General features: G+C 45.0%; 1 protein-coding gene across 8 annotated transcripts in view; it reads left to right on the top strand.

Annotated features, from left to right (window-relative positions):
• The window catches only part of RYR3 (ryanodine receptor 3), a 1,008,486-nt gene that overhangs the window by 460,419 nt on the left and 529,328 nt on the right, over positions 1–18,739 (top strand). For all 8 annotated transcript variants that reach the window (XM_077464742.1, XM_077464741.1, XM_077464740.1 and 5 more), the window contains 2 exons: positions 467–570; positions 9,668–9,803. In XM_077464742.1, coding sequence (XP_077320868.1) covers positions 467–570; positions 9,668–9,803 — 240 coding nt within the window. The remainder of the gene's footprint in view (positions 1–466; positions 571–9,667; positions 9,804–18,739) is intronic.

Below are 18,739 nucleotides of genomic sequence, written 5' to 3'. Positions count from 1 at the left end.
CCCACTCCCAATAGAAATTCCTCCAAATCACCTTTCCTAGCACCCACAAACTTAACCTCCTAGAACAGTTCTTACCCCCCGCTGACCCCCAATTTCCCCCACCCAAAACAAATCCCCTCCCCCCCATCTCCTTGGTAAGTAACTAGGCAGAGCAGTTTACTAAGATGTGTCAGCAGCACTGGAGATAACTTGCTGCATATTTTTTTCTTGGCAAGGTAAATATTTCAGTATTTTTATCTGTCTTTATCCATACTAATAAAAAGATTGCCACTCATTTTCTTTGCTTTCCTAACCACATTTTGATGCTTTGCTTCATGGAATTCAAATTATATTTGAGTGTGTAAACGTGAACAGACCTTACAGCAGCAAAAGCCTAATACAATGTATAGATAATACAATCCTAATACAATGGAAAGATTTTCATGTACTGGTTTTCACTACTGTATTTCATGCCATCTCTCTATAGCATCCCCTTCTATGAGAGGATCTACACCACTAGATGTCGCTGCTGCATCTGTAATGGACAACAATGAGCTTGCTTTGGCTTTGCAAGAACCAGACCTGGAGAAGGTAAATTATCTGTACACAACCACAAAAATGATGAATTGTTGTTGAGCCCCTAACCTTAATAAAGGAATGAAAATAGCATGTGGTTTGCTAATTTGTTGTCATTTGTTGTTGCATCATAGTGACTGATGATATTTATAAGCAGGATATAGGCTACCAAAGATCTTGGTAAAAATTAGGAAAATTACAGCTTCTATTAGAATTTAGATGGTTATAACTGTAAAAAATGTTGTCCTTAGGAGAATAGAAAAAATCTTAAAGCCTTCTTGGGATTGATAACCTGCATTGATATATATCTTACCATATCAGGTTAAATGTGTTTGATCCAGTTATATCAACCACTGTAGAACCTATGATCCTTTAAGACCATGCTTTGATAGCAATTATTATCATGGTTTGCCAAACCTTACAGAAACCATGGTGCTGTTGACTCAATGAGTGTCTTTTATGAGGGTACGAGCCAGGTTGGATACAGAACTTTCATCCTTTTTTTTCTATTAACTCCTCCACCAAGGGTTTGTCTATGAACATCTGGGAAGATCATAAGTGTATTATTAGAGGTGCACTAATACATTATGGCACCAGACATAAGAAAGAAAGGCTAGATAAATGTTCTTTTTTAATTGCCCAAGTATGATCGTTGGAATGTAAACCTAAATACTCATTGGCAGTGGCAAAGGCGGCTGAGCTCTGCCTATAGATGAGACCTTTTAGACAAGGGCAACACAGTGGTGTAGTGGTTATCACTCTCACCTAGCAGTAAGAAGGGTCACTGGTTTGAATCCCAACCATGACACTACCTGCCTGGAGTTTGCATGTTCTCCCTGTGCCTGCGTGGGTTTCCTCCGGGTACTCCGATTTCCTCCCACAATCCAAAGACATGCAGGTAGGTTAATTGGCTTCTGTCCAAAATTGACCCTAGTATATGAATGAGTACCTTGGATTGTGGGCTCCTTGAGGGTAGGGACCAATGTGAGTGTGCAATGTACAGGGAGGGGACAATTATAGACACTCACTCAGGTTGAACTGGATGGACTGGTGTCTTTATTCAACCTTACTAACTATGAAACTATGAAGGTAAAAGTTAAAATTATGCTTTCTGAACTTCTATGAGTTTGGGAGCGAGATCCATTAGTAACACCATGACACGGACATTCATACCTCAAAACATCACTATGCAAGGCTCTAAATATATAAACTCACATGACATAGCAGATTGTTTCGGGCGATTTTACAACTCTCTAAATAATTTACCAGAATCACAAAATCAGTCAAAGGAGGATCTTGTACTGTGGATCCATACCTACCAAAGGCAGGGTTACCCAAATTATCACCTCAGGCAAGGGATTCCATGGATGATCCAATAACTGCAGAACTATCAAAGGGCATTCAAGGCATGCCAACAGGGAAAGCTCCTGGGCCTGATGGAAAAATGGTACAACTGGTAAACATAGTCATAACATAGCCAGGGTTTGGCAGCCAACTTGGGTAGACAGAGCAAGCCAGGAAATCTGGAATCCAGAGATCAGCGTAGTCAGAGGCAGCTAACAGGATCAGGAACCAGAAGGAACATCAGTCAGACAAGTCTTCAACAGACACACAGCAAAGAGTATCTAGATATGTTGAACAAGGCAAAGGCATTGAAGAAATGAACCAGGCAGTTTAAATAGCCAATAAAATATATACAATATATAAAAATATATATAAAAAACTGCGCTATCCTAAAAAATTTAACTAAAAAAAGGCTGCAGTTTGAGTGGGATAAACACAGCAAACAATATAAATTATTGAGTCCAATTAGATCCGGCTGACCTGAAGGTAAATATCATCCAAATAGGGTTTTAGACACAATGAATATGAACCATTACAGTCTCTGAGTAAAACGTGTATCCAAATAGATGGTTGGATAGAAACACCTCTGTGATCCACAATATGAATGTGAAGAACCACCACCACATGGAAAGCCACTTACCAGGTGGCCAACCCACACCAGCATTCGGCTATAACCCAGCCACGGCCTCTGACATCTGGATAGAAGATCACAGGGATGCCTCTCAGATACTGCAGGGTACTAGGCTTTATCCATAGAACTCACGGTCCATGAAATCATACATCATATGGAAAAGAGGGGGACTATAGTGTAATTCCGTAATGCAGGACATTTTATTATAAAGACCTGAGGAAGCCTTTACGGTGAAACGCGTAGACGCGATGCACAAGGGCTCAATGTACAAATTATATCATTTTATATGATTTTTATATTGTTTTGAACACTGTTATGACATTGTATATTCTGTAATAAACAATTTTTTGCTACTTTCTTATTTGCTTCCATGCCTTTAAAAGTCCGACCTTTTGATATCTATTTGGTATCTTCCTTGTTTTCCCTTGATACATATGGATGTGGCACGGTGAGTGCTCCCTCCTTTTTCCCCATTTCTCAGGTGGTCCAAGGCCTCTCTCCATTGGGTAATGGTTGTAGAAGGCCCACTGGGAGGTGTCATGGTGTCTTACTCTGTGCACACATAGAACAAGCCGCTTCAAAGCAGTGTGGAGACTAGGCCACCAAAATGAGAAATAGCCCAAATTTGTTTATTCTTCCCTGGGTGGCCAGCTGCTTTGGGAGAATGGTAAATCTGCAGCAAAGCAGTGTGGCGGTTCTAAGGGACAAACCAGCGGTCACCAGGTTTCTTGGGAGGAGATTGGACTTGAGCGGCACAAATTCTGTCACCCAAAGGTGAGGTGAGACTGGGGCGTACAGTAGCCAGAATGTGATCAGGAGGTAGTACAGGAACAGACACTGACTCAATCTTGGAAATGGAGGAAAACTCATGGAAATGCTTCAGCCATTACATTGTTAGTCCTGGGTAAGAATGAGGCTATGTAATTGAAGCTTGACCATGCTCTTCTGGGAGATAAGCGTTTAGCTTATGGTCAGATTCTTATGGTCAGTCAAAATGAGGACCAGCACAGTGGTACCTTTGAGGAGATGCCTCAATTCTCTAAGAGCTAAAATGATTGCTAACAATTCTCTGTCCCCAGTCTTGTAATTGCATTCTGCAGGAGAAAATTTCTTAGAAAAGTAGCCACAAGGATGCATAGCACTCTCAGAGGTGGGACGTTGAGACAGAAGGGTGCCTACTCCAGTCTCAGATGCATCAACCTCAAGAATGAAGAGTAGCATAGGATCAGGATGTGCCAGAACAGGAGCTGAAACAAAGGCAGCCTTGAGAGACTCAAACACTTTAATCGAATCCGGAGACCAATTCTGTGGGTTACTGTCCTTTCTGGACATATCAGTCAAGGGTTTGACCATAGAAGAGAAGTTCTGAATACATGTCCGATAATATTTGGAAAAGCCAAGAAAATGTTGTAATGGACATAGACCTACGGGTCGGGGCTGCTGTAGAATAATTTCTCTGGGTCCATTGAAAAGCCCACAGTAGAAATGTCATAACCCAGAAATTTAACCTGTTCACAATGGAACTCTCACTTCTCGAACTTACAATACAGGTTATTATCTCTCAGCCTCTGTATTACACGGGAGACATGTGTATGGTGGGTCGCTAGGGATTTAGAATATATGAGATTATCGTCGAGATAAACCAGCACACATTGCTGCAACATATCTCGGAGGACATTGATGATGAACTCCCAAAAAACTGCAAGTGTTGCAAAGACCAAATGGCATTAGGAGGTATGTATAATGTTCTGTCCTGATGTTAAACGCGGTTTTCCATTTGTCGCCCTCCTTGATCCTTACAATATTGTATGCCCCTCTCAGATTAAGCTTTGTGAAAACCGTTGCTCCCTTGAGGCCGTCAAATTATTCCATGATTAACGGAATTGTGTAGGCGTTCTTAATCGTGATGCGTTTGAGACCCCTATAATTGATACAAGGTATCAGTTCACCACTCTTCTTTTTCACAAAGAAAAAGCCAGCACCAGCATAAGATGAAGATTTACTGATGAACCCTCAAGAAAGTGCATCAGCAACATAGTCCTCCATGGCTTTATCCTCTGAGAGCACCAGGTTGAAGGTCAATTGCACAATCATAGGAGACAACCTACAGGAAAACTACCAGCTTGACCCTTGTCAGAGACATTGCTAAATTTGTGGTACTCCTCTGGCAAGGAGGAGAGAGGTGCACAAGACCTTAGCCACTTTCCGAAAACATGTCTTACTGCATTGTGGTGACCAGGGAAAAACCTCAGCACAAAGCCAATCAAAAGAGGGATTGTGCCTCTGTAACCAAGGATAACCAATAACCATCATATAATGAGGAGAGGAAATGACTTGAAATTGGATTATCTCATGGTGAAGAGCACCTAGGGTCATGGTCAATGGAGCAGTCTCATGAGTCACATGGGCAGGCTGTAGAGGTCTCCCATTAATAGCCTAAATGGCAAGTGGAGTGTCTCAAAGCTGCAGTGGAATAGAGTGCTTAGACACAAAGGCACTGTCTATGAACAGGCCTGCAGCCCCAGAGTAGATTAGAGCCTGTGAATCAATGGACGACTCAGACCACAAAAGGGTAACCGGAACTAGAGGCTTATCCTTCACGGTAACTGCGGATGTAAAACCACCTAGGGTCTGTCCCCTACAGCAGTGGTCATCAATCCTGTCCTCAGGGCCCACTAACAAGCCAGGTTTTATGTATTACCTTGGGGAGATACAGACTAGAATACTGCAATCACTGAGCAGCAAATGATATCCCCGTGATGTATTTCAGTTATCTTGCAAATCTGGCCTGTTAGTGGGACCTGAGGACAGAGTTGATGACCACTGCCCTACAAGACCTTAGGTGCAAGCATTTCCCATACAGGTAGGACAAGACTTCAAAAAGTAACCTGCCTGGCCACAATAAAGTCACAATCTCTCCCTCCTCTCCCTCCTCCTAAAGGCCCACTTATACAAAGAGAGACGTGTGAACCAAATGCATGGGTTCTACTTCACTGGCAGACTCAGCACCAGGAGGCATGGGAGGTAAGGAAAGCAAGGGTGGGACTGCAATGCTTGGAGTGAAACATACGGGAGGGTTCCGCAAGTGCTCATTAAAGGGAGGTCTCTCTTAGAGTCTGGAGTCAATGAGAATGGCAAATGTGATCAACTTGTCCAGATTTGTAGATATGTCTCGGGCTGCTATCTCATCTTTGATGTTATCTGAGAGACTATGAGAAAAAGCAGCCATGAGGGCCTCATTGTCCCAAGCGACATCTGCTTCCAGAGTACGTACAGTTCTCGTACTCTGGTGGACATGAGGCTCTCGGCAGCAGAAGTGGAGCATGCGGGAACGTCAAATACCCTTTTAAAAAAAGCCGCAAACTCTGGGTAACTCAGAAAAATGGTACGTCTCCCATAGATGGTTTGCCCCGGGCCAAAGCTCTATCAGAAAGAAAAGAAATAATGAAGCCTACTCTGCTTCTGTCTGTGAGGAACACTTGGGGCAGCATGTCAAAGTACATCCCAACCTGGTTGAGAAACCCTCTGCATGGAACTGGATCGCCCCCAGAACCAGATATACCTCTTGCAGAGGTAATATTTGAGGTGAGTGCCTGCACAGAGACTGGAGCAGCAGCAGGGACAGCCTGCAAAACAGCCACAGTGGGAAGATTCATGTGAGCAGTGTGAATCAGGAGCGTCTGTAACGCTATGGCAAACTGATCCATGCAGTGATCCTGCTCATTCAACCTGGAAAAAATATTACCACTAATTGGATTGCCTGCATCTTCTGAATTCATGGCCTTCGCCTACTGTCAGGAACCATGAAACAGAGACAGAAAATTCACACCTTTTAATAAAATGGTAAAAATGGTACAACTGGTAAACGTCTATTACAACTCCAATTGTAGAAAACTCAGATTTTCCAACTTGGATACAAGACCCAAGATTTTATCCCTTCCTCTACAATCGTATATTTAGGTTAAAGGATTTTTTGACAGAGGAAAAATGGAAATCAATGGAAATCGTACAATCTGTGATTTCCTCACATTTGCCATTTTCTTCACAACCATTGCCGACAAAACATGCTATGTGCTGAACTGAGGAAATGGGATATGTGAGTTGTGGAGAAATAGTTTCCAAAAAGTCTGACACAGAGTAAAAAGCATACAGAAACCTGACAAGAAAAAATTGTATAAAGTGCCATTACAGACCTTTCCTTCTGAAAATGTATAATGCCTGGCTTTTATACTCATGTTCTGGCTACAGAACATTCTGTGTCTCTCACCTGAAACAATAATAGAGTACTTCTTGGACGTTGAAGAAGGAGGAACACCATGAAAGCTTGTCCTACAAATTTGCCATATGTTGCATGTGCAAGACCAAACAGCACAGAGGGAGATTGAAATTAGCTTGAGTGGTCATATTAACCTGTGGTGGCATTCACAGTCTTATGAGGACCTATTGATCCATAGTAATTATCCAGTGCCTGTTTTGCCAATCATTAAAATAATGAGAAAAAGGAGTTGGTGAGTGCTGAACCATAAAGAGAGTGGAATCGCACTTTTTACACTGTGATGAAGTTGATTTGGAGAATAAAGCCGTATACACACGATCAAACAATCCGGTCTTGAGCTGTTGCCTCGTCGATGTCTCTGGCCACAATGACAGGCACGCAGCGTGCGGCGACTTATATAGGGACATCGCCGGATGATGTCCCCGCCCATTATGATGTCACAGTCCCAGCATCCTCTGGAGACAGCGACGAGGCAACAGCACAAGAAGAGAAGAACAGAATGCCGCTTGTAAAAGAGCTAGAAGAAGGCGCAGTGGCCCGGCAAGAAGAACCGAAGAGGGGGACAAGACCCCCAAAGTCGGAAGAAGAGGGCAACAGCGGCGAAGAAGAAAGCCGGGCTCCTCCGCTGGTAAAAAAGCTAGCAGAAGATAGCGGAGGAGTCCGGCGAGAAGACCCTCGAAGACGGAAGAAGACCCCCAGAGCTGTGCAATAAACTATTTTAACCCTTGTGTGTTGTGTTTTTTTTTACATTTTTTTCACAGGTGAATGGGTAGGGGTACATTGTACCCCATACTCATTCACATAGGGTGGGGGGCCAGTATCCAAGGGGGCCCCTTATTAAAGGGGGCTCCCGGATTCCGATAAGCCCCCCAACCGCAGACTCCGACAACCAACGGCCAGGGTTGTCGGGAAGAGGCCCTTGTCCTCATCAACATGGGGACAAGGTGCTTTGGGGTGGTTGGGCCGCGCGGCCCTCCCTTCCCCAAGGCACCCCCCATGTTGAGGACACGCGCCCTGGTATGGCTCAGGAGGGGGGGGGCGCTCGCTCGTCCCCACCCCCTTTCCTGGCCGGGTAGCCTGCTCGGATAAGGGTCTGATATGGACTTGGGGGGACCCCCACGCCATTTTTTCGACGTAGGGATTAACCCTTTACATCCATACCAGGTGGCGTGGCCAGCGATGCTTCTTTCTATGGTCGGCTACCAGGAGCCGTGCTCAAAATGAGCGGACTTTCCTCCGTGTGTGTGGGCAAGTCCGTTCATTTCAGAAGTACGGCAGATAGTCCGGCGGATAGTCCGGCGGACTATACGGCGGATAGTCCGGCGGACTATACGGCGGATAATTCGCCGGACCTAGTCTGCTGAAAAAGTCCCGTGTGTGGGCAGGTCCGCTCGTTCGGACAGTCCGCCAAACTAAGTCCGCCGTATAGTCTGATCGTGTGTACGCGGCATAAGAAGCACCGCGGAGTTTGAATATGTCATGCTTCTTTTAGAATTGAAAAGAGACATTTTATTGGACCGATATATATTTTTGGGGATTTTAAGTATTCACTAAAAATTGTTCCTTTATGTCAGGAAGAAATAGGGAAGATAAGAAACAAGAAAATGAAAAAGGAAAAAGAAACAAGGAAGTAAAAAGGTAGTGTTCAGGCCCAGAGGTCTCCTACTTGGAATAAAGCTGGCTAGTTAGAATTATTCATCTAGGCGAATCTGTGCGTTTAACATGCGAATAGTGTGAACCGGAGTTTGGTGGAGATTAAAGCAGTTTAATCTTTATGGCTACTGCCTTTGCATTATCTCACAAAAAATCCATGTTTTTTGGGAGGAAAGGAACTACTGCTGTGGAATCAGTGACTACCTACATGAGTTTAAAGCCAGCTGAACCATTATAACTGTTACTGGTAACATGAAGAAGGATAAAGCTGTTGAGCCAACAAGGCATATTACCTCTGATCAATCCTCATAATCTCTGGTTACAGAGATACTATAGAAAAAACAAATCTGGTTACTCCCCTAGACCCAACCAATAAGTCTGTTATTTTTCCTTTAACAGACCAAACTGTCCAGACAAAGTGGCTGTTCAAAGGTTGAAACAAACCATTTACCACTGACAGGGGTGCTTACAATGGTCAGCCTTTTATAATTTATGTAAAATCTTTATTTCAAAAGGAAAACAATTGTTACTGACTATTCCAAAAATTAGGAATAAAGTTAACATGGCTAAGTTCTTTTAGGACTCTCAGGTCTACACCATTTGATTCTGATGACATTAAGTTTGTCTAATCTTGTTTGCCTTAGTTGAATGTGCAGTTCCCTCTGCCTAATTAATATCAGGATAATTGAAGTCCCACATGATTATAACCTTTTCCTGCCCACACGTCATCTCTAATGCCACGTACACATGACCCGACTTTCCGACAGAATAGGTCCGACTGAATCATTCCGTTAGATATTACGATCGTGTGTGGGATAATCTGATAATTTTTCTAACAGACACTGGTGTTGGACGAGAAAGCCTGGTTCACAGTCTCCTCTCTAATTCATCCCAAAGGTATACTATCAGATTGAGGTCAGGCCAGTCAAGTTCCACCACCCCAAACTCACTCATCCATGTCCTTATGGACCTTGCTTTGTGCACTGGTGGGCAGTCATTTTTGAACAGGAATATATATAGATGTCAGATTGTCAGATAAACCTTTTGACAATATAGTGTATATAAACAAAAAAAAATTCTAAAACCTTCACAAAATTAGGAATCCATCCCTTTTTTTCAATTGTCAGCTGTGGGAGGTGATTCATGGTCTCTGCTTGTGTACAGTACATAGTTTTATTTACACGGTGGAATTGTTTTTTTTTTTGTAGGTTGTGACATATTTGGCAGGTTGTGGACTACAGAGCTGTCTAATGTTAATAACCAAAGGATACCCAGATATTGGATGGAATCCTATAGAGGGAGAGCGTTACCTATCATTCCTACGCTTTGCTGTCTTTGTAAACTGTAAGTACAGACATCGCTTCCTAAGTGAAGAATGCATAAATCCGTTCTCTATGTGCACTCAATATAAATGACTCACTGATTTTCTTCAGTTTATGTAATTGTTTTATGATGACAACAAATCAAGGAAATATGCAGATTAACTGTACCCAGATAGAACTCAATTAATCACAATGTGATTTTTTCCCAAATGATAGATGAAGATTTGTGATTTTGATTAAACAGGTATATTCTATACTGTTAGCATAGCTGGAGTTTGAGAGCTAACAGTTTAGGCAAGAATTGGTCAGCATACCATTGGTCAGTGTTGCCAACCTCCCGCAGTATTTTTTTCTAAAATAAAAATGACATTTTGCTGACGGAGCACATTTTTTACTAACAAACCTGAAAAATGACAGAACTCCTATTAAAAACTAAAACAACCGATATTTAACCACTAGCTGCCCGCTCACTGTCAAAAGGGGGCGGGATGAAGCAGCTCTTGTTCTGGGCAGCGTCATATGACGTGATTACTTCCTGGGCCACTAGGGGGCACACACACGCCCGCCGGGTCACTGGGGTCCCGATGCGCGTGCTTGTGTCCTCCAGGCACCCGCAATTGCCCAGTAACTGGACAGGACTGTGGATCTGTGTGTGTAAACACACAGATCCACGTCCTGTCAGAGGAGAGGAGACTGATGGTGTGTGCCTTGTACATAGGGACAACGATCGGTCACCTCCCCTAGTCAGTCTCCTCCCCCCACAGTTACATCACTCCTTAGGGCACACATTTAACTTCTCGATCACCCCCTAGTGTCAACCGCTTCCCTGCCAGTCACATTTATACAGTAATCAATGCCTTTTTATAGCACGGATTGCTGTATAAATGTGAATGGTCCCAAAAAATGTGTCAAAAGTGTCCGATATGTCCGCCACAATATCACAGTCATGATAAAAATCGCATTACTAGTAAAAAAAATAAAAAAATAAAAATGCTATAAATCTATCCCTTATTTTGTAGATGCTATAACTTTTGCGCAAACAAATCAATATACGCTTATTGCGATTTCTTTTTACCAAAAATATGCAGAAGAATGCATATTGGCCTAAACTGAGGAAAAAATTTTGTTTTAAAAAAAAAAATTGGATATTTATTATAGCAAAAAGTAAAAAATATTGTGTTTTTTCAAACTTGTCCCTCTTCTTTTTATAGCGCAAGAAATAAAAACCGCAGGGGTGATCAAATACCACCAAAAGAAAGCTCTATTTATGGGGAAAAAAAACCCCCAAAAATTCCATTTGGGTACAGCGTTGAATGACCGCGCAATTGTCATTCAAAGTGCGATAGCGCTGAAAGCTGAAAAATGGCTTGGGCAGGAAGGGGGTGAAAGTGCCCGGTATTGAGGGTGTTAAACAACATAAACATAATATAGAAACACTGACACTACCAATAACAAGTATTTGCCTGGTGTACACTTAAAAATTCAACACTGAATGACAAATTATTGGCCCCTCATATTTACAGACCGTGACAAATCACAGATTTTTATAAACTCTCTGTAAATTTACTGATGGTTGGCAACTCTGCCGTTGGTACTTTAAATGAAATATGGCACAACAGTTGCATATGGTATGACACTAGGTTTAGCACTTAATTTACATCGTTCTTTCATATTCCACTGCACTCCTGAGGAGGAAAGATCAGCTGTATGTCATTTAAAGTATATTAGAAGCAGGGGAGGGCTGGCAGCCTTAGGCCTGGGGGGCAAGTCCAGTCAAGTGGCCCATAGAACCGGTGGTGGCAAAATGGTGGATCGGGAAAACAGTCTCTAAGGTTTTTCATGATCGCAAAAGTGGGGGGTGCAGGGAGGACAATGTGGCCCTCCAGGGCCTGTGGGGGACTTGTACTACCATGGCCTCTAGGAACTAAACCGCAAGCAAGTCCCTGTATGAATCCCTCAGAGCTGAGGACCTGCCCCCCGCCTGCAACTAGACAAACTACAAGTCCCAGCATTAACCCCTGAGATCTAAGGATGTGTCCCCTTAGATCCCACGGGTTCATGCTGTGCCCTGTAGTCCTTCACTAGTTGGGGGGGGGGGGGGGGGGGGTGACACATCCTGAGCTCTGAGGGGTTATGCTGAGACCTTTAGTCCTTCACTTTTGGGGTGTTACATCCCAAAAAGTAAAGTACTACAAGTTCCAGCATGAACCCTGGCTGAGATTTAAGGATATGATCTCCTCCTCTGCTGCTGGCTCATGCTCCCATGACACACGTATGTTCTAATTCATTCACTTCTCCCAACCTCACCTCAGGCAGCTTGACCATAGGGTCTAATATGCTTCAAAATAGGGTGGACTCAGAGCGCAGATCATTGTGCTCAGAGCCCACCCAGGCGTGTTAGAAAAGCAAATTAATATTTGCTTTTCTAACACTGAACTGCCTCTCTGCCAATCAGGAAGAGAGGGTCTGATATCCGTCACCTGATTGGCTGAAAGGACAGGCGCTCCTATTGGATGTCTAGCAGGAGGAAAAGCATGGAGTAAGCATAGAGAACACAGGAGCCGCTGCCTGTCCCACAGCTCCCAGCCATCACTCGCTGCCTGACCTGCCACCCAGATGAGGTAAGTGCCGGTCAGACAGCGGGTGAGGTGGGGTGCTGGTTAAATGCCGACGGGGGGTAACATTGGCTACATTTGATGGGGCACAGCGAGGCTGCATTTGATGGGGCACAGCGAGGCTGCATTTGATGGGGCACAGCGAGGCTGCATTTGATGGGGCACAGCGAGGCTGCATTTGATGGGGCACAGCGAGGCTGCATTTAATAGCAGAGTGAGGCTATTTTTCAGTATTTTTTAGTTTGCACCAGACAGAGAGAGACATCACTCCAAATTGTCCGCACAGAAAGACCACTCCTCAAGAAAATTGCTTGATTCCTTTATCAACATAGTAAAGCCTTGTACACACCACTATTGTTTTTTTTCTCAATCCAGTGAGTTGAACAAAAAAAAAAGCTGAAAGCTCTGGTTGGAGCTGCTGAGCATGAGCAAAAGTGACCTGGGCATTGATCACTTTTCAGTGGAGTGGCAGTGCCTGCTGCAAGTGTGTACAAGCCTTTCATCGCACACTGGTGTGCTGCAGTTTAGCCGCAGTGCTTATGCACACAGTTTTCCTTAGCCGCAGTCCCATAGGCTTATTTTAGGTTGTGCGTTTTTGCTGCAGTTTTTTTATAGCACACCAAAGATGCAGCCGTTTTTGTGCACTTTCAGAAAATGCAGCAAAAATGTGCAAACTAATAGAAGTCTATGGGACATGCAGGAAGACCATGAGATGACCAACACTGCAGCTGACCAGTGTGAGCCCACATTATACCGGTAGTACATAGGAGCAGGTACTGCACAGGCTGCTGAAAGAAACCTCCTTATCTGCAGAGAGAGGGGGGGAGAGCAATTTGGGAGAGAGAGGGGGGAGAGGCCGGTCACAGCTCACTCACTTGGAAGGACTCAGCAGACAGAAGGCTCGGTTTTCAGCTTCCAGAGCTTCCCATACAGATCACCGAGGGATCTCAGTTTGAATGTTCCCGCCCACACGTCCGATTCAAAGACGCAGCACACAGGCTGCCCGGAGTGTGGGCGGGCACAGTGAGAGAGGGGGCTGGAGGAGGCGGAGCGGATCCACCCCCTTCGGCTGTGCTCAGTCTGAATGGAATGGACACAGACTGTCAGCTCAGAAGCAGGGAACAGCACTGTGACATGACAGATGTCCAATCACAGCGCTAACGTTCCTGCATGCTTCTGGGCTGTTATCCAGCCCTGCCAGCCTCCCTCAGTAGTAACACTCTGCCAGCTGCACATGCTCAGTTCTCAGCTGGCAGCACATCGGCCTTTTTACGGGGATTTAGAGAGCAGCCTGGGGGGAAAATGCATCCCTGCCCCCTGGCCCAGCCCGCCCCTGATTAGAAGTTAAACTGTACCAGTTTGTATGTATGTGAGTGCAAAGTAAAAATGTTTCTGGGAGTCTAAATCCTGTAGTTTTAGTAGGAGTCAGCAACAGAATACATTGTGAAAATGGATCTGTCAGAGAAATGAAAGAACCACTAGCTCTCACTGGTCACCTCCCCCATCACAGCAGTGAGCTCTTTCTTTTATTCAAACCCCCTCACATGCACTTTCTCTTCCCTGATGAAGTAGCTCTGAGCTCACTGTTAAAGAGAGCTCATTTCTGTGATGGTGAAGGTGAACAGTAACAGCTGGGAGTCTCTTAGCAATGTCCTAGCAACAAGGCAGGGTGGGAGGATGCAATCTGTTGTTTTTATCTACAGGCACCCCTTACCTGCATAGACAATTTTTGGTGAAGGTGAACTATGCCTTAAAGTGGTTGTAAACCCTTACAATCCACTTTTTACTACAGGTAAGCCTACAATAAGGCTTACCTGTAGCTACCCCGGATATCTCCTAAACCTGCACGGTTTAGGAGATATCCCCAGTATCAGCAGGTGCCAACATCATCGGCACATGCCCACTGAAGCAATGGCTCGTTTGTGTCATTGCTTCAGCTAGTGGGCCATTAGCAGCTGGAGCTGTGTACTGGTACCACTGCAGGGGCTTCAATCTAAGGTGAGTATTTCATAATGAGCTAGTATACTATGCATACTATGCATACTATGCATACTAGCTCGTTATGCCTTTGTCTTGCAGATTTCTTTTTTTTTGTGGGTTTCCCTAGTGAGCTCTGCTGCGATCCTTAGCGCATTCTTGCATTGTCTCAGTGACCCCAGCATTCCCCAGTGCTGGCAGTCATTCCTGCATCCAGCATTGTGATCCCTGTGTATTCCAGCCTTGTGATCCATGTGTACTTTAGCCTGCACCTTATGCCTGCTACTCTGAACCTGCTCGTAACTCTTGTGCTCCCCAGTCGGTATCCTACTTCAGTGACCCCATACACTCCTCCCAGCATCCAGTCATTCTTCACTACCAGGTCTTCCTATGCACTCCAGTAAGTTACCTGCTCCCCAGCACCAGCGAGATTCCCTGTATGGCCCCAGTCACACCTGAGCATAGAGTTTTCAGGAAGAACAGCAATTTTACCGTGATTATGCTGCAGGGCAAAAGGTCACCAAGAGTTCCAGAACTTGTTTGAGCTTCAGGCATTTTTGAGCTTCTGGCTTCAGGCGTTTTGGAGTGGAGATGTGAACCATCTCCATAGAGAATAATAGATTTTTTCCCCTCCAGCATTTTGTAGCTTCAGGCTTCAAGCTACAAAACGCTCAGGTGTGAATGAGGCCTTAGTTCCTGCTAGCCTCTTATTACTAGCACCTGAGCAATCCCAGTCTGTGTTTCTCCTCTGTGCCTTTGTGTGTTCCCATGCACTCCTGCCAGTTGGGACTATGTTACCTACAGACTTGTATACCCAGCATCCCAGTGCTGCAAGGGACACTTGACCTCTCTCTGCCTTCTCTGTAGCTTTCACCATTGTCTGTTCAGCTGCTAAACCAAAGTCTTGGTCAGCAAGCATGCCCTACTGAGAGTGTATTCCCAATTTATGACACTAGACACACTGGGGGTGATTTACAAAAACGGGAGCACTCAGAATCTGGTGCAGTCATGCATGGTAGCCAATCAGCTTCTAACTCCTGCTTGTTCAATTAAAGCAGTGGTCATCAACCCTGTCCTCAGGGCCTACTAACAGGCCAGGTTTTATGCATTTTCTTGGGGAGATGCAGGCTAGAATACTGCAATCAGCAAATTATATCACCTGTATGTATTTCATCTTTCTTGCAAACCTGGCCTGTTAGTGGGCCCTAAGGACAGGGTTGATGACCACTGAATTAAAGAATATGTAAATCTCACATTTCATATACCTGATGTGCCTAGTATACCATGTACATGTATGAAAAAGTGTCCTGTTCTCTTTGTACTGCTTCCTTTGTGTGAAACCCCTGGTGTTCCTTCCAGTCCCTTTCCTATTTAAAAACTGACTACACTAAGCATGAGAGCACAGTGTGCTGCTCTCCTCCAATGATCAAACTTCTGTCCTTGTACTCCATCTAGCTTGTCCCTATTCACCAAAGGTTCAAGATGCTGCAATGTCAAGTACACGGTACAGCAGGCACATATCAGGAATATGAAGTATTGGGGTAACAAATAGGCATGTGCATTAGTTTTCATCCGAATGCATTTTCGTCCGAATTTAAGGTATTTTCGTTTTCGTTTTGACAAACGATAACGAAAGTGCAGAATCCGAAAAACGAAAGATCCGACATAAATAAATGCTTTATTTTAGTTTTCGTTGTTACAACAGTTCGATATAGAATAGGAGATTCGACGTGACTCTGACAATAACAATCTATAGAACCTGTGACCAGGGCCGCTGTTAGAAATCATGGGGCCCCATAGAGCATACCTGACAGGGCCCCTTGGTCCCGCCCACAACCCCACCCCTGGCTCCGCCCTTGACCCCATGCTGTCACAAAATCTGGGGGAAAGGTGGCAGGAGCTGAAACATGTAAGATGTTCCAAAAGGTGAACCTTTAAAGTGGTGTTACACCCCCAAAAAAATAAACATTAAAAGCCAGAAGTTACACATACTGCAGCTGCTGGCTTTTAATAAATGGACACTTACCTGTCCTGGAGTCCAACGATCTCGACACCCGCAGCGGATGTTTCCATCAGCTGTTGGGTGCTCCACCACCATTATGGGTAAGGGAACCCGGCAGTGTAGCCTTTCAGCTTCACGCCAGAAACCCTACTGCACATGCACGAGGCCCCGCTTCTCTCCCCGTTTGGCCCAGGGGCCAGAGGAGGAGGAGGGAGCCCCGCGGTGACATCACAGCTCTGTGGCAGGGAATCCTGAAAGTGGAAAAGGATAGCTGATACCCTATACCCCCCCCCATTTCCCCCTCAAAAGGTGCCAATTGTGGCACCGGAGGGGGGGAGGAAGAAGATGAGCAGAAGTTCCACTTTTGGGTGGAACTCCGCTTTAATAACCATTATTATTCTATTATTTTATTTTTTTACCTGAATGGACACAAGTCAATTCATATCTGGACTCCTGTAGACCTACATGGGGCTTTCAATCGGTCCACATCAGTGGCAGGCGATGCTCAAAATTTATGAGGGGGACGCAAACAAACTGAAAATCATATGAACATCATATGCAGCTACTGTACCCATCAATTGCCGCCACTGTGCCATCAATTTCCGCTACAGTGCCATCATACGCAGCTACTGTACCCATCAATTGCTGCCACTGTGCCATCAATTGCCGCCACTGTGCCATCAATTTCCGCTACTGTGCCATCATACGCAGCTACTGTACCCATCAATTGCTGCCACTGTGCCATCAATTGCCGCCACTGTGCCATCATACGTAGCTGCTGTACCCATCAATTTCCGCCACTGTGCCATCAAACATAGCTACTGTGCCATCAATTGCCGCCACTGTGCCCATCAAACTTAGCTACTGTGCAATCAAACGCAGCCACTGTGCCCATCATACACAGCTACTGCACCCACTGGTCCACAGGAAAAACTGACAGGCGGACCTGATTGCAAGGCTTGGGTGAAAAATTCTTAAAGGGGAGTGATTTGGGGGTGGTACAAATGCATCTTGGCTGTGTGTTTTTACTGTCCCTTCCCCCATCACATGTGTAAAGTAGCATCTCACTATGTGCTCATGGTCACTATGATGATCAGGGCACAGCAGGTTCTCTATGGCTCTGTCAGTGTAACATGCTGTGTGGTGCTGACTTTCTTATGGCTGTGCTGAGTTATAGTCTGTAACACACAGCACAGCCATATATTAAGAAAATCACAACCACACAGCATGTTACACTGACAGAGCCATAGAGAACCTGCTGTGCTTTGATCATCATAATGACCATGAGCACACAATGGGGAGTCAGGGGACTAAGCCTCAGCCTGTGTGATGTGTGTCAGTGTGTGTGATGTGTGTAAGGGAATTGCTTGCCTGTGGGACCAGCATATGGATTACTCTCTCGTTCAGTCTCTCCATCAGGCTGCAGCAGCACGGCACTTATTGAGGGAAGGGAGCCGCATTACAATTGAATCCATCCGCCCAGGAAAGCATACAGTGAGCACAAGGTACACAGATGCAGAGCAGGGATTGTATGCCTCCACCCGAAAATGGAGAAAAAGTCCCTCTTCTTCTCTCACCTCCTGGGCCCCTCTATTAACCTGATGGGGCCCAGGAAGGTACAATATACCTTGCCAATCAAGTGGGAGCATGTCAATAAAGTTATTTAGCAAATTCGTTTTTTTAGCTAGAAATCTGCTCGGGCCCCCCCTGCTGGCTGGGCCCGGTACAACAGGGCTGCTTGTACTGCCCTATCAGCGGCCCTGCCTGTGACTAATGTGCCTAACCTTACCTCTATTAGTCCAAGATTATATAGAGAAAAGATTTGACAGAGAGAAAATATTCTGCAAGTTACTGTCCTAAAAAGTGTCTGGGGACCTGGGTCCTGCCCCAGGGGACATGTATCAATGCAAAAAAAAGTTTTAAAAACTGACGTTTTTTCAGGAGCAGTTATTTTAATAATGATTAAGTGTAACAATAAAAGTGTAATATTCCTTTAAATTTCATATCTGGGGGGTGTCTATAGTATGCCTGTGAAGGGGTGCATGTTTCCCGTGCTTAGAACTGTCCCTTCACAAAGTGTCATTTCTGCAGGAAAAAAAGTCCTTTAACCACTTCCCGACCAGCGCACGACGATGTACGTCGACAGAATGGCACGGGCAGGCATATTGGCGTACAGGTACGTCCAATATTCAATGCCGCCCTGCCATCGGGAGCGTACCGCCGCCGGCGCGCTCCCGCGCTGGTCGGGACCCCGTGAGTCCGGTCGCGGGACCCGCGGACTCGATCGCCGCGGGCATCCCCGCGATCGTCTCACGGAGCGGCCGAATGGAGGAAATGCCGTGTAAACAGCATTTCTCCATTCTG

Source organism: Lithobates pipiens, unplaced genomic scaffold (genome assembly GCF_037356315.1).
Source record: "Lithobates pipiens isolate NorthernLeopardFrog02 unplaced genomic scaffold, aLitPip1_a1.2 Scaffold_30, whole genome shotgun sequence".
Classification (NCBI taxonomy): Eukaryota; Metazoa; Chordata; class Amphibia; order Anura; family Ranidae; genus Lithobates; species Lithobates pipiens.
This window is presented reverse-complemented; position numbering and strand designations above follow the sequence as displayed.